This window comes from Aquila chrysaetos, chromosome 5 (assembly GCF_900496995.4).
Source record: "Aquila chrysaetos chrysaetos chromosome 5, bAquChr1.4, whole genome shotgun sequence".
Taxonomy (NCBI): Eukaryota; Metazoa; Chordata; class Aves; order Accipitriformes; family Accipitridae; genus Aquila; species Aquila chrysaetos.
In genome coordinates this window covers 3,489,149-3,504,571 of record NC_044008.1, presented here as the reverse complement: position 1 = coordinate 3,504,571, position 15,423 = coordinate 3,489,149, and the positions used below count along the sequence as shown (strand labels likewise).

Sequence of the window (15,423 nt, the reverse complement as noted above, 5' to 3'; positions counted from 1 at the left end):
GGGAGGGGTGGACTGGTAGAAGAAAGCTTTTCACAGTCATTTGTTGACATAAAAATGCTGATCCCCAAGCCTTTGCCTTCTGCACAAGTAGCTGGGGTCTGCCCAGCTGGGATCCACTTCCCACCACACTTCACCAGCCCAGCCCATGGGCACGAGTATGAAGCCAAGTCCAAAATGTCAACGTGTGCTGACTCTCCGGAGCACTAAGGAAACTCTAGACCGTGCACTGTGGATGGTGGGAGAGCCTGAACTTGGGAGAGGGCTCCTATGGTGTAAATGTGAAGTGGACTTGCTTTGAGCACTTAAATGGTCTCCTTCAGTTGAATTCCCTCTCTCCGGCTCCATTTGGCCACAGTAAACAGCAATCACAGCCTGGGGCATTTTTATTTCTTTATTTTTTTTAATAAACTTTATTCTATATTACAAATAGGTTTTTTTTCTTTTTTGTTCTGGACTGCAAAATAGGAATGCCTTATATTTACATACACAGGTATACAATTAATTATAACAAAGGTACAGAAGCTTTGCCTTTACCAAGTAACAACGGGATTCCAATTTAAATAGTATAGATTTTATTTATTTTTTAACTAGGATCAATTCAAAAGAAAATCAAACCAACAACAACAACAACCTAAGAAAAAGGATCCCAACCTCCTTTCTAATGCTGTCTTGACATCTCTTTGAGACTGTTAGTAACACTGTAGTGAAAGGATATGTCTTTACATTGATTTTGTATTTAAGGTGGAAGCTTTAGCAAAACAGAGAATGAGACTTCTGGGCTCATGTGTATGTCCAAGACACAGGGTCAGACACTAGGAAGGGCCTGTCTTGTGACGTTAAATAATCCAGTTGCCTCTCGTCTTGATTCCTTGGGGAAAACACTGGGAGCATTTAGCTAGCACCTAATCTCTCTGCTTCTTTATCCCACTCTGGGCTGGAAAGTGGGTTTTCTCCAGGGACTGGAGAAAGAGCAGCATAGAAATTTTACATAACACCAAGTTTCTCTTAAGATACTTCAGAAAGGACTGCAAGCCTGGGCATGTGCCTTGATTTCTCTAACTGGCTTTTGTGCCTCAGTCTATCTGAAAGTGAACAGCAACTTCTCCTACTGGGAAATGCTGCCTTCAGAGTCAAGGACCCATGCCAGACCACACCAGCAAGAGAAGGGAATGCTGAAAGAGCCTAAATGCCCTGGTTTTCCCCCTGTTTTCCACACCCAGGTTCACTTTTCTGAGCTTCCCTGCACACTGCTCTCTGCTGCGAGCATCTTTGAGGTGATTTGTTTCCAAGCAGAAAGAATTTCTTGAGGTAAACTCTCCATTTTTAGAACAGAAGATTAACACAAAAAAAAGCCAATGAACAAACAACAACGACAACAACAGAAATCACACACGTGACAGGTTGATTAGACTAAGCAGCTTTATATCCTTGCTGGGGTTTTTTTGGTGGTTTTATTTTTTCCAAGTATGAATCTTTTTTTTTTTTTTTTCTTTTTTTTTGACATCTTTCTACAAATTAGTTTGTTGCTGTAATCCTGTGTCCCCTTGGGTGCTTCTCTAACGGTGTAGTGAACTGAGCCAGCCCAAATAAAACATGGTTGACAAGCACCATTTTCAAAGCATTCTCCGCAAAATGGTTATCCCCTGTAAGACAACACAACTTTTTTGGAGGAAGAGGCATTGCACAGTGGCAGAGGTCAGGGAAAACCGCAGGACTCACTCCATGGACCAAACGATACTCTGAAATGGGAACAGCATTGGGTGCAAAGCAGGAAAACTCAGGCTGTGAATGGCCAGGAGGCTGAGGTTCACATCATGTTGTGAGGTTCACTTGCTTCATCAGTTGCCTGCTCCACAGCATACCCAGTTTGGATGGCAGGAGCTAGGACATCCCGAGACCTCCACCTGCCCTGCAGGACAACTCTTTTACTACTCATCAGATGCACAGAACAAATTGTCCTGGCATCACTGAGGCTATGCCAATACTTCTGTACCCGACAGCTGTCATGGTGAGACATCTGCCAACATAGAACCAATCTACTATGATCATGTAAATGATCATAGCTCTCTAGTTTGCAGAAAGAGATTCATTCCTGGGCTCCCGTGGTCATCCCAGGAAGAGGAGGTTATCAGAGGCTCAGAGGAGTTTAAACAACACCACTGATTCAAGAGCTGAATTTTCATACTGATTTCCCCATTCAAGGGTGGGGGATAGGCAAACTGGGTTCCTGGATGCAATTTTTGGTGAGCTACCCAAAACCAACACAAACCTGGTGGGACCACAACGCACATTTCCATACCACGTCCTCTGTCTGGCTTCTGTAGCTAAATGCTGAATGAGGGAGAAGAAAGGGACTAAAAACACCTTGTTGGGACTGATGGGGTTCCAGCAAAGTGCTTGTCTGGTCACGGCATCTTCCCACATCGGCAATGGCCCCTGCAGAAATGGCCACAACAGATTTCTATGGAGGAGCAAAACTCTTACACACTAGAGCCTGTCTCAGGAGTTTAGGAAGCAGGACCAGTTTTCTTCCTTTCATTCCTTTTACAGTGCCAAGCAATATCTCCACACTATCAAATGAATCTGCTTCATGAGTAATTCTTCTACAGGCTGCTGGGAATGGTGAAGCACTACTTGTTTTACTGATACCCTGGTGATGTGAGAGAGTAGTCCTGGTCATCTCCAGCAGCCCAGACTTTTCTGTTTGCTGTGAGATAGCCCTCGGACTTAAGGGTCCTTTGTGGACACACAAATGTATGCCCCACTACTAGGAGCCCTGGGACTCAGTCCTTTCAGGTTTCCAATCTTCCTTTGGAAGAGTCTTCCACATAATAGTGTCTCTTTCCAAAGCACTTCACTAAAGCCTCAGGGAAGGTCAGATCTACATTTTGTGTTTTGGCTTACTTTTAAACAATTTTCCTCTTGATATTAGCTGTTTTGTGCTTGGGTTGTCACATCATAGGAATCCCGGACTTTAGGAAATGTGGAAGGAATGTGTAGTTTTTGTGTTGGCTGACTCAACTGTGAGACTGGCCACTGGACTCTTAAAACTCTATCAGTCTTCAATAGCGTTATTAAAAATAACAATGACGATTATGTGATTTACTCTGTCTCTTTCCCTTCATGGTAAATACCTTCCCGTGGGCTAATGCACAAGATCTGGAAACTTCGGTAATCACTTTTCAATTAAAGCAAATACCAACTAAAATTCTGCTGGTAAATCTTCATGTCATAACAATTTTTTATGGTGTCCAGTGTCAAAGAAGTATAAGACAACTGCAGTGGTAAAATTACAGATGAGAAAATTGGCATAGCCCTCTTATCTAACAGAACAAGGCTGCTGTATGCTGGATTGGACCAAACTTTCAGATATGTTCAGAACAGAATGAGGAATGGGAAGAGAAGGACTGGGGCATGCTAAGAGAGGAAGGTACCCTTGGGCAGCTGCATTTCTCATTTTCGGTAGTTCTCCCGTGCTGTCTGTTCAAGCATTAACAATCTCTAACACCTTCTTCCAGATAACACACAACTTTTCCCACAACAGTGTTCACTGGAAGGCTCAATATGCAAAAGCACATGACATGACGGATTATGTCTCAGATCACTATGTCCTTGATAGGTGAGTACACTCACAGGAGGACACAATGTGTTTGCAGAGGAACTGTTCACCTTTTGTTTCTCTAACCCAGGTGCAAAGTCCCAGAGCAAACTCTGCAGTAAAGAAATAATTTTAGCTCAGTAAGACCACAGAGAGTCCTCAGGAGTTCCTTTTCCCCATTTCTGATGGTGCTGCAAGTGTCAGCATTCATTGTCTTGATTGCTGTGTTTGAGAAATACCCATAAAGATCAGCCTATCATCTGGCATATTCTGGATATTAGGAGCCTGTCCATTGACTTCTAGGGACTTTGGTTCTAGTTCTCTCTATGTAGCTTGAAAAACAGTGTGGAATACCACCAATTGGGTATTTTTTGGTCAAGTGTGGAAAGGGAGGCAGGGAGAAACAAATCAAAGGAAGAGGAAAAGAACACATCCATGTTGTAGTAGGGCTCATTGTTCTGCTTGTGTCTTTGTTTTTAGTTGTATTTTACATGCACTTAAGAAATAGTTAGCTTAACAGGTCAGGCTGGGAAGAAAGATGCCAAGACTTCTCATAGACTGGGGGATGCTGGGAAGGTGGTTGGAAATGGGGAGGGCACTGAAGGGGACAGGGGAGGAAGCCCACACATTTACATCACGATTCTGGCACATTTTCCAAGCGAAAACCAAAACCAGCTCAAACACCAAATAGAGAAAAACAAAAAGAAAAATAAGGAGGGGATGAAAGAGAAGCAAAATACAGATTTTCTTTCAAATCCTGGGGATGGGGGAAAGAAGAGGGTGCAGAAAAAACGGAAATGCCTAAATGGGAACTTGGGAAGGGTTAAGACACCAATCTCATGGTGCTTCCCATCTCCCCTAAGTATTTCATTCTCAGTGTCTCTGAGGTGTTCAAGTTTTTCTTGAAAAATATATATATATATATATATTTTACAGATGAGAAACTCCGTACCGGCAAGAAGAAATAAAATAATAACAATGGAAAACAACCATAATAAAACAAAAACACAGCCCTGAAAACATCAAAAAGAAACAGGGTGAGTCTCAAATTTCCCCTGTGGTGTTCCTCTGACTTCAGTAACAGTGCAGGATTACACCAGTTCATTTTGATTTTTTTTTTTTTTTTTTAAAACAGCTTCTTCTTCCTTTCATGTGCGCATGTCCAGGCAGTATAGCCCATCACTCATAACAACTTCCCTCCAAGCCAGCTATTTGTCCTTAGACTCCTACCATCCAGCTGTGAGTACAAGGCATGACAATAGGGTCCATATTTATCTTTTGTGGCACTTTGTTTGTCAAAACCTTTGGTTTCTTCCTTTTTTTTTTTTTTTTTTAAATTTTCCTTTTTTATGTACTTATAAAAAATATTGTGTTTGTGTTGTTGTTGTAATTTTCTTACTGCTGGCTCTGGTGAGACTTCCACCCCACTTTCACAGCCATAATCAATGGATCTGGAACATGCGCCGACATTACTAAATGGATCAACAAAACCATGGCAGAACCAACCAAACCCAAATCATCCCCAATGCACAGGCCTCTTAAAAAATGCTGAGATGTCCATAAGGTGCATGATGAGTCCATCAGCTCAGCAATCAAACAGAAAGCAAGCAAAATTAAAAAGGAAATAACGCACACGCGCACACAGATACACACACACACACGCACGCACAAAATAATAATAATTATAATCAAGAGAGAAATGTCTGGGGTTTTAAAACCAAGACGTGTCCCTAAGTTTGCTGTTTCAATATGAATCTTGTGATACTCTCCCCACAGACACATCCAGTTTTGGACTGCTGTTCTTTAAATGGTTTTAGAAAGACTTGCCTACATGTGTATCTGCTTGGCTGAACGAAACCCACTTGCTGACTGACTCCTGTTTGCACCACATCCCCCATTAGACGCACTCATGATCCGTCGCTCTGAAGAGGTTCTGGTTTGATAGCAAGAGGCATGAATAAAACCAAATGCACTCGTTCTGTAATCAATTTACACACCCTGTCTTTACCCTTCCTCCCTCCAGGTGCAAAGTAGATCCAGGCTGTAGCTCTGAGGATGGTGTGAGATGGATGTGGGCTGATTCTCCGTGGCATCAAGCCACTCCTCCATCTGCTAGCGAGCTCTGTTCATTTCTGGTGAGATGAATGCAGACCCAGCTCTTGCCTCCATGGTGTACAAGATGCAAGGTTCTCCAGACCCTGAAGGTCTCCCACTACACTGAACCATGGTGTTATCCAGGCTGGCAGCTCTATGAACAAAACAGCCAAATGCAGAAGAGATGCAGGAGCTCAGTCCTCTTTGGCTGGCCATGAAACAGGTTGAGAGGTTTTTCTGGAGGAGCTGAGCAGAGGATAGGACAGGGTAATCACCAACAATTGTCCTGTGGTGACAGTGATCTCTGAAGGGACAGGAAGTGCAAAGAGAGAGCAAATCCTTCCCAGGCAGCAACTGTGCCTTCAGCATGGTCTGTTGGTTCCAGAAATGGAGAAGAGGAAAGACCAGGAGTTGGCACCAAAAGGCAGATGAGTTCACAGTGGTTCAGAGACCTCTAGAAGACATGCAGTTCGGCTGGGGGTATCTAGGTAGAAGAATATTTTGCAGTGTTTCATTTGGATTTCCTCCAAGATTTCCTTCCAAAATGTGTGGTGACATCTCCTCTTAGGAGTGGCTTTGAAGGAAGGTTTTACCATCAGTCCCATGTACCACCTTGCTTCATGGCAAGCCCTTCAGTATCCTTCTGATATTCCACCATGAGAAAACAATAGTTTTGTTCCAGTTGAGGAAACAAAATGGAAAGGACTAACAGCTTTAAAAAAAAAAAAAAAATCCCTCTGGTTGGTTTTTGAGGATGAGCTCCTCGCCCGGAAAAAAATGAGACTTGTGGTTCTTGCTTTCCAAGCTGAGGTGGGAACGAGGGAGATGCTGTGCTGTCCATTGCCAGAAGGAACAGAACCACCACCAACAGGATGCCACTGAGCAGAGAGAGTATTTTTGCCGCAGTGCTACAACCAACAGGACACAATGGGAAAGACGGAGGGGGACACAGGTCTCTTTGAAAAATAAGAATAACCATATGAAACACATGGGCAGGGGAGTGTTGGTCTCCTCCTCCCTTCTTGACCCTTCCCCTGCCCCAAGAGAGCAGCTACACTGCTGTTTGCCCAGGCAGATAAGAGCCACAATGGTCCCACTCTGGACGGAGCTGTGGCATTTTTCGGGGAGCCTTGGCGTTCCTCTCCCAGTGGGTCACTATCAAGAGATAGAGTTGCAATGGCTCTGCAGGAGAGGATCTTGATTTACTCCTGCCCTCCAGGATCCCTGCAGGCAGGCTGCCTTCCCCTTGGGGAGACTTTTAGTAATACTGAGTTCAATTCCATGTCCGCTCCAGAGGCTACAAGCCCTTGGAGGGCAGTTAAAGCAGCATGACAGAAGTTACCTCCCAATTTCCCATCTGCAGAGTGATGATATGATGTTGGGGGAGGGTTCGTGGGGGTTCTTTTTGTGTGTAATAGTTTTTCTCTAGGGCAAAGGCAGAAGGGAAGCTGTGAAAAGGAGAGCTCCACCTGAATGTCTTGATGTCCCCAGAGCCAAGATTCCTCTGCAGTCTTTTCTTTTAACCCCTAGGTCTTCGTCACTTTGTCCATAGATTTTGAAAGAGAAAGAAATGAGAGAGAGAGAGAGAGAGGAGTGCTGTTCAGGTGACTCTGCTTACAGCCGATCAAAACTTGCACTTGGTAAAGATGATGATCTTGAGTGAGGCACGACTTGGTTTATCCCTCCCAGGGTGTCCCTGGCAGGACAGTTCTCAGCTGTCTATGCTCATGAGGGTTATGACTTGTTCAAGTTTGTAGGCAAGTTTCTGTTTCCCAGCCTGATCGTCTTGATCAAGGGCTCCGAGAATCTGGAAAAGGAGAGAGAAAGAAGTGATAGGGATTTTATTTTTTTTTTCCCAAAAGCACTGAGTCCAGCATCTTATAGCAGCAGACGAGGGTTAGCTTTCTCTAAGGTAGGTCCCAGGCTTAGCTTAGATCATGCAAAGCAGGTCAGTCAGCCAGCAGGGAACTAGACAGGCAGTTTGGGGTTGATCTGACTAAACGCAGACCTCTAGATTGCAACCAATCAAATGGACTCTCATCTTGGAGACCAGTTATTTGGTAGCTGTATTCACCACCTTGCCATGCCACTTGAGATGCCCTAAGAGGTCTCACCTGGTCTTCAACACATAGAACCATCCTGGTAACCTTAAAGTCCTGTGTCATGCTTGCTGGACAATTCTTGGGTGCTTTAGGGTACCTCAAATGGCACTGGGCACATATACTTAAATAACTTTTGGCCACGTGTGGTGCAGAGCTCACATAGGGATCCTCTGTAGCAAGCTAAGATCTGACCATCAAATACTGCAAAGCAGCTAAATCTGATTGACTAATAATAGGAGACAAAAATAACAGGGATCCAGATGGAAGAGTACTGGGGAGACCAATAAACCCAGACCTTTCCTTTCCAGACCCCAGGCCTTGCTTTTCATTCCGTAAATCCATCATCCCCTGAGCCAGGATGAAGATAGGTTATCTGTGACACATGCTGGGCCCCGGGAACGGGTGGGCTGTCCCATGGTCCCGCAGAACTGCTCTTCCCCCTCCGAGGCGCTTACCTCCTCGCTGTACTTGCCAACATAGGAGTATATCTCTGAGAGCGCACTCATAGTGTTGAACTCGTTCATATGCATGCGAGACTGCTCAGCCAAGTATGCATTCATGTCCTGGTCACTGATTGCTGGCATTTTGGCGATGTCTGAATAGTACCTGAGAGAGAGAAATACAGGTCTTTCTTGAGGGGAGAGAGTAGGGAGTCAAGAGATGAAAGCCACAACAATAAGGACGAAGAACACTCAGCACTCTCGGGCTCTTCTGGTGCATCAGTGCTATACCCAGTCATGTTCTTTTACAGCAAGGGAGATGACTTACCCAAAGTGGAAATTACTGAAGCACTATTTCTGAATACCAGATGTGTTGTATTCACTCAACCCTATTCTGAGACTGAAGTCCCAAAGAGCATCCTGTAAACTCTCTCCATGCCATCAAAGAAGTAGGCAGTACCTATTGATGCTGGATTCCTTTGTCAGGCCTTCAAGGGCTTTGAGCCTTGCCTCTAATCCCACAGAGAAGTCCCATTGATCTCGCTGTCCATTGAGAGCTCAGGATTTCACTCCCATAGAAAAAAAACCCAACCTTGCATGCTTGCTTGCACCATTCACACTAGTACATCTGCATCCATTGCTAACATCATCCACCTCCCCCACTGAATCCAGTCTATCCCAGCAACTCTCTGCTACTCAGTATCTCCCTTTTGCCCCAGATTTTAAGCTGGCCTGATGTCAGTTTGTGGCAACAGGCTTCAACATTCCCATCCCCACTCTGACTGGGGAAAATCTGCTTTCTGTAGGTCTCAACGCCATTCCCCTTGAGCTCAAGAGGACTGGGGCTTTATCCATAGAATGTGGATCCCCCAGAACCATGCCCATCAGGCTTCATCAGCAGAGCAATGTCTCTTTAAGGAAGTTGCTATTTTCGATGTCCTTCGTCCCCCGGGTAAGGCAGGTCTTGGAGGACAAGGTTTGCGGAAGGTAATCAGTCACTGTCACTCGCAGCTGTGCTCTGCTGTCAACTGGTTAATTAGACGCCATCATTTACATTTTTAATTTCTGCAATTTGACATTTTGTGCACAAGGAAAAAAAAAAAAAAGAAAAAAAGCCCATAGCTGCAGCAATCCACAATTTTATAATTAGGAGGCAGAGGGGACGGGGAGCCAAAAGAGCTGACAGGTGTCCTGTAAACAGCGTTGAGACACCTGCTGAGATGGAGGCTGTTTTCCACTGCAGAGAAATTGGACACTGAAGTGCTGTAAGATAAGGATCCTTCAGACACACAAGTGGGAAAATACTCTCTATGACAGAGCAAGACAAGCAGCTGCTGAAGTTTCCTATGAAAGACAGCACAGTGCAAGAGAATTGGGAGGAAACCCTTCCACACCAGAAGGCTTCAGTTTTGCTCAGTCTGGTTGTGTGCCCCACACTCCCATCTGGATTTATTGCAAAGGGTTGGTCTCAGTTGCTACCCTGGTTTTGCAGAGGCGGGTTGATGTAACCCTTGGGAGAGAAAGGCATAAGAGGCAGAGGTCCTTCTCCCAGCTCTACGCCTAGTCTTCTAGCCTGACTGCTTCCAGAGCTAGACTCTGGCTCATCATAAAAACTCATGCAAACCTCACTAACTTTACAGCAACTTTCAGTACGCATAACATTACTCTCCCTGGAGTCCTAGCATCTTGTCTTCTGGGCTCAGGACCAGCCAAAAGTCCTAGTCTAACTCAGTCCCTTCATCTAAATATCGCCCACTCCCAGTACTCCAGTGATGAGTTGTCTGGGCTTGATTTTGCTTTACACTCTGCCTAACCCTCAATCCCCAAGTGGACCTGAACTGTTGTCTATGAGGAAAGCAGGCATCTAGAAATCCTGTGAGGACCTGTCCTGCAGAACTACCTCCAGGAGAAGATGGTGAGCAGGATGAACAAATATTTCTAGACCTTTGCCACTCCCAGAAAAACTCAAACAGATCTCAGTGTCAGCAGCTGGACAAAATCAGACATGTGCTACATGGACTTCTGACAAGAGAAAGCATCAGGAACTGGTGGCATCAATGACAGTACTATTTCAGGCTCCTCAGAGCCAAAGCGCATTGCTGAGAAACAAGGAGTCTTATGGCCAAAAGGCAAGGTGTGCCTTGGCACCCAGAGAAAACTACATCCATGTGCAACCAGCACAGTTCATAGACTTGTGGGGAAAAACAGCCTGCAATGCAGTGAAATGCATTGATTTATGGTGCCTAGGAAGAGCCCATGGAGAAGAGCCCAGCTCCTCATTAATATTGCATAGGCACCCTCCTGCTGGGCGAAATGAAAAGTGAAGGGGATTACATCACAGCAAAAATAAATGAGGCTGGCGGAGGAAAGCAGAGGCACTGTGTTGTATTTGCCAGTCTGGCTCTGGCCACCACTTGAAATGCTCCTTTTCCTCTCTGGTTCAGCTAGTCATCAAATGGTGGCAGGATAGTGGGTGTAGGGATAGGGTGCTTCCAAAAAGTGAAACACAGACACACGTACCGTCTGCTTCTCCAAGTTTGCCCTGTCTCCCTTTCACCTGGTAGCAACGCTCTCCTGAGTCTGAGACTCACAAGGGTCTGAAAGCTCCCCAGTGCATTTCCAGCCCTGCAGAGATATTTTCCCAGCAGCATAACACTGCCATGACTCATCTGAACAATGAAAAGCAACAGGCAATGTTCCCTGGAGCGAAGGACAGGATGCAAGAATCTGAGTTTCAGGGCTTGGAGACCTCTCCAGCCGTGACAGACTCTCAAGCTGTGATCTCGGTGTTCTGGGTTCACGGGCCATTACCCACCACCATACCAAAGTGTCCTGGTCTCCCCCGGACCCAGTTCCCTGTCCATCACACACCTCAGCAGACATCTCCCACTAAGACTGCAAACCAAGATATTGTGGAAGTGTTTAACAGGAAAAATAAAAGAAAAAGAAGGGGAAAAAAAGCATGTACCAATAATCAAACCTAGCTGCTGGTACAGAGAGAAGACATATAATATCATTCCATCAGAACTCTGCCATGGCCGAATGACTTATTTATACAGAAATATTTCTAATGAAGCCATCATTGCGCTATCTAAAGAAATGATGAATGTGTACATTAAAGCATCCTAGCAGGGAGATGACAACATCCCTGCTGAGTCTCTACTTTCTATTTGAGCCCAGATCCTCAGAGGTACTTAGGGTCTTTTTGCCATTTGCATACCCCTAACGTCTTCAAACCCACTATGAAGCTGTCACCAAATCCCAGAGGTCCTTACATTTTCACTGCCAGCATTTGCGAGGCTGCCTGTGCGCTGCTTCCCTTCGCCCCTGCACCTGACAGCTCTTGCTTACACCATAGCGGAATGGTGAAGCAATGCAGGGGAGTAAGATACTCTTTCACCATGCTGCACCTGTGAGCAGCCCTAAGCTGAGGGCCACCAGATCTCACCCGAGCCATGGACAGCTCGTTGACTCATACTTCCACAGCCCCAGAGGCTGCATTACTCAGCAGGAGGTTGGGAATACAAGACTAAACCAGATTCCCGCTGAACGAGACAGAAAAGTAGCAAAGCAGCAAATCTAGCTTAGCCTGCCTCCAAAGGTTCAAGACTGAGAGTCCAAAGCAGAAGACGGTGACTACGTGGTCAGATGTGCACCGCTCGCTGACCTGGTACTGCGGATTTGCTACCTCTTCTGTACTCCAGTTTCAGTTACCTCCAGTGGATCCTTTCCCAGCTATTTCCAGAAGATCCTTAGATGCATATCAAAAGATCCTGCCTTACCTGCTTGAGTTTCCCCTGAATCACAGGAGGAGCCTGAGTTCTCAAGGCTGTGCATTCTCTGATGTGGTGGGAAATTTGTTCATTAGACTTCAGAAACAATAAAACCTCCTAGAAATTTGCGTAAATCCACCACTCAGGCATATCAGCAGCTCAGAGGATGTGAGGATTATTAGACCATAGGATGTGACTTCAAAAGTATCATTAGCAGAGCAACTTACCCCAGCCTGGCTTGAACAGGAGAGCCCATGAGACCATCCACTGCCACTGTTGTATGGGGAAAGATTTTAGATGCACCAGTATACAGGAGTGCTCCCTCTTATTCTCAAATAATAATTGTTCTTGTTCCTTTCACATCCTCCTCTTTCCCTGGGTTGTCTTTGTTTTGCCTTGTTTTGTTTTGTTTTACTAAGGAAGGCAATACAACACTGACCTGGGAATACATCTTGCCCTCTGTTTAGCCAGGGGTAAATGCTCTTGCCTTCAGTACCAACCAGGAAAGGCTCTTTAGCGGAGCTGTTTCACAAGAATGACTGTGCCTGCTGCCACTCAGTAACTCATTAACTCATCAAAAGAGAAGAGAAAAGCTGTATTGCCAGTGCTTCCTCTCCAGTCTGAAATTTTCCAGCGCTGCCGTGGTTTAGGCAGCTTAGCATGGAGCTAATTGCCTTCCAAAAGATCTTTTTGTCATGGCTGTTGTTGTGTCGTAGCTGGGTTGGGACTGCACTCATTAATAATCATTTTAGCATATGAAAAGCTTGTAACGAATCCATGTGCTGCAGACGGCAGACGCAATTACAGCAATAACATAATTAGGGTTATGCAATAGCCGGCTGTATCCAGACCACTGAAGGAGGAAGAGATGTATGAAAGGGATATAAGGGACTGCTGTAGCAGAGAAGGGCTGAAGGAAAGCTTGGGAACAACCTAGCAGCCAGCTCTTTTATGGGACGAAGAGAAGCAATGCAAGGACATGCTGTCAGTTCTTCTGTTCACTCTGCACGGCAGTTTTAGTTTCCTGGGAGGCGTCTGAGCTGCAAAGTTTGTGTTTGTGCTGATTCAGCTACAGGCAGCCGCAAGACTCTGTTAGCCCAGACTGATCCTATTTTGGAGAGAGGTTCAAGGCCAGGCTGTTGGGACACTAATTGGACTTTGGCAGTAATAGCATGACAGCTAAGCAAAAGGTACCGGCCCCAAAGTTAGCTGAAGACCTGTCAGTTCTTCCAGAGATTTGCCTTGAAGAGCTTGAGGGAATGATTCTGTCTGTGTATGCATCCCCTAGCTAGGGCAATGATTTTATTTTGCATGTGCATGGCTTCCCTGCTGCTTTTCATCTCAGAATAAATGGTAGAGAATAGCCAGGCAGCACTGAGTCAATGGCTGAAGAGTGAATCGGTGCACAGGTAGTTTCTCTGGTAGAAGAAACCATCCAGCATCATCTCAGTGCAGAGGATGTGTGGCTCTGAGGCTGTGTCCTCTACGTATAGACGCATTTTCATCTTGCCTGCTGAAAACCGCACTATGTAGGAACAGCATGTTACTGCGATGAGAAAACATCAGGAGTTTTTCGGAGACTAAAAGTGAAGAAAGGCAAGCAAACAGTCTTAAGATACACCAAAAGCTGCAGCTGAGAGGCAGGGAATGAGCTGTACCCCCTGCCCCTGGGGATGCAATGAGATGGCATGGGCTTTAATTACAGCCAGGGAGATTTTGGCTGGCCATCAGGGAAAACACTCTGATGGGAAGGACAGGGAAGCGCAGGAATGGATTCCCTGAGGAGAGCAGAGGCTCTGTCGTTGGAGGCCTTTAAGAAAGGGGTAGAGAAGCATCTGTCAGGAAGGCTTTAGACAGAGCTGATCCTGCCCTGAGGCAGGAGCTCCTCGGCTTGACCTCCTGAGGCCCCTTCCACCACCAGTTTTTATTATCTCTACTGACAACACCCCCTCCCTTGACCCTTGGTATGCTATATCTTGAGCCTTCTTTCTGGCAGGGAAAAGAGACACAGAAGACTGCATTTTTTAAAGTAGAGCTGGGATTTGCACCTGTCATTTGATGCTCTCTTTTAAAGCCCTTGGAGTCACCCCAATGTTTCTGTTTAAAACCTCAGTAACTTACAATGTTAGGGTGCATGCAGCTTATAATCTTTAGTCTACTGAACTAGTCCAATTTCTTTCTAAAACTAGCTGCCAAGTGGCCAACAGACATCACAAGCAGTGCACTGGAAGAGACCATCTATTGACCAGAGAGTCCTGAAAACACAGGCTGCCAAGTTATATAGGTTAGGTCCCCAATGGGTACAGACTATCTGTTTTGCATACTCCAAACACACTCCCACAGCAATTTCTAACAAGCTTAAGACCTCGACATCTAAAGGCTAAAACCACGCAAATCATAGTTGCTTCAGGAAAAGGAAATAGATGAGATCACAGACCCAGGACCTGGGTACCAACTGCTAGGTCAGGTTTGTACCCAGGTTAACATAATAAACTGCAGATGTTATAATTCTGTATCCCACAGATCAGGTCACTTTAAACCTCTTTTAGTCCAGAACCTGGCAAGCCTATTTTGAATGGCCTTCACTGGGAGATTCTCAAGGTGTTAAGAATACTTGCAATGTCTCCACTGACCTTCAGATTTTCTTTGAGGGGCTATTTTTAATGCACAATAAACAGCCAAAAGGAGACCAAGTCCCTGCAGGGATGAGAAAAAAGCACCAGTTCTTCTCCTTGCAGCACTGCAGGTATTTGGGGCACCAGTGTGCAATGGAAAAACTCTTTGGCTTCTGATTTTTGTGCTCTGCCCCTTTTCAGTCTCCCACATCCCTGCCTCCATGCCAGGCTTCGGTAGGGAAACATCGTATTGATTGCGATGCAGGCAATTAAATGGTGTTAATGAAGTTCAAACAAGTGTTATCATAAGCTTGGCAGCATGGAGAGAAATGAAAGGTCAGCCACAGCCCTTTGTCATCTTTTCAGTGTGGTGTTGAATGCTAATGAGACAGTCCCAATTAGAACAGGCTCCCCTTTGTATTGCTTGGGGATTGCATCAAATGCTCCCAAATTCTCCAGATTTCTAGGCTCAAAGGGGACATTTGAAGTAAACTTGAAAAGATGCAGATCTGAAGCTGCTCTAATGTAAATTCAGCAAAGCCTATGGAGTTTTACTAACAGAAGTCAGATGAGAATCTGGTCTACCGTTCCCATTCTTTTCCTCTTTTTTGAATAGACTCATATAATGATAACTGAAAAGCCTCCACCTTGTCTTAGAACTATAGTCTGACTCTTCATGGCTTCAACAAAAGCCAAATAGCCTGTCCCCATTTCCTGGGTTAATTCTCCTGCCTCAGTCAGGCCTCATCTGCTGCTGCAGGAAACCCAAGTTGTGGCTGCACCTAGATACTTTTTAGCTGT

The 15,423-nt window shown here is 45.3% G+C and overlaps 1 protein-coding gene across 3 annotated transcripts in view; it reads right to left on the bottom strand.

Moving 5' to 3' along the window:
* Positions 1–390: 390 nt before the first annotated feature.
* PLXNA4 (plexin A4) overlaps positions 391–15,423 on the bottom strand; it is a 462,053-nt gene continuing 447,020 nt past the window's right edge. For all 3 annotated transcript variants that reach the window (XM_030015469.2, XM_030015470.1, XM_030015471.1), the window contains 2 exons: positions 8,250–8,400; positions 391–7,499 (listed from right to left, as the gene is read on the bottom strand). In XM_030015469.2, the coding sequence (XP_029871329.1) occupies positions 7,404–7,499; positions 8,250–8,400 (247 nt within the window). In that variant the 3' untranslated portion in view covers positions 391–7,403. The remainder of the gene's footprint in view (positions 7,500–8,249; positions 8,401–15,423) is intronic.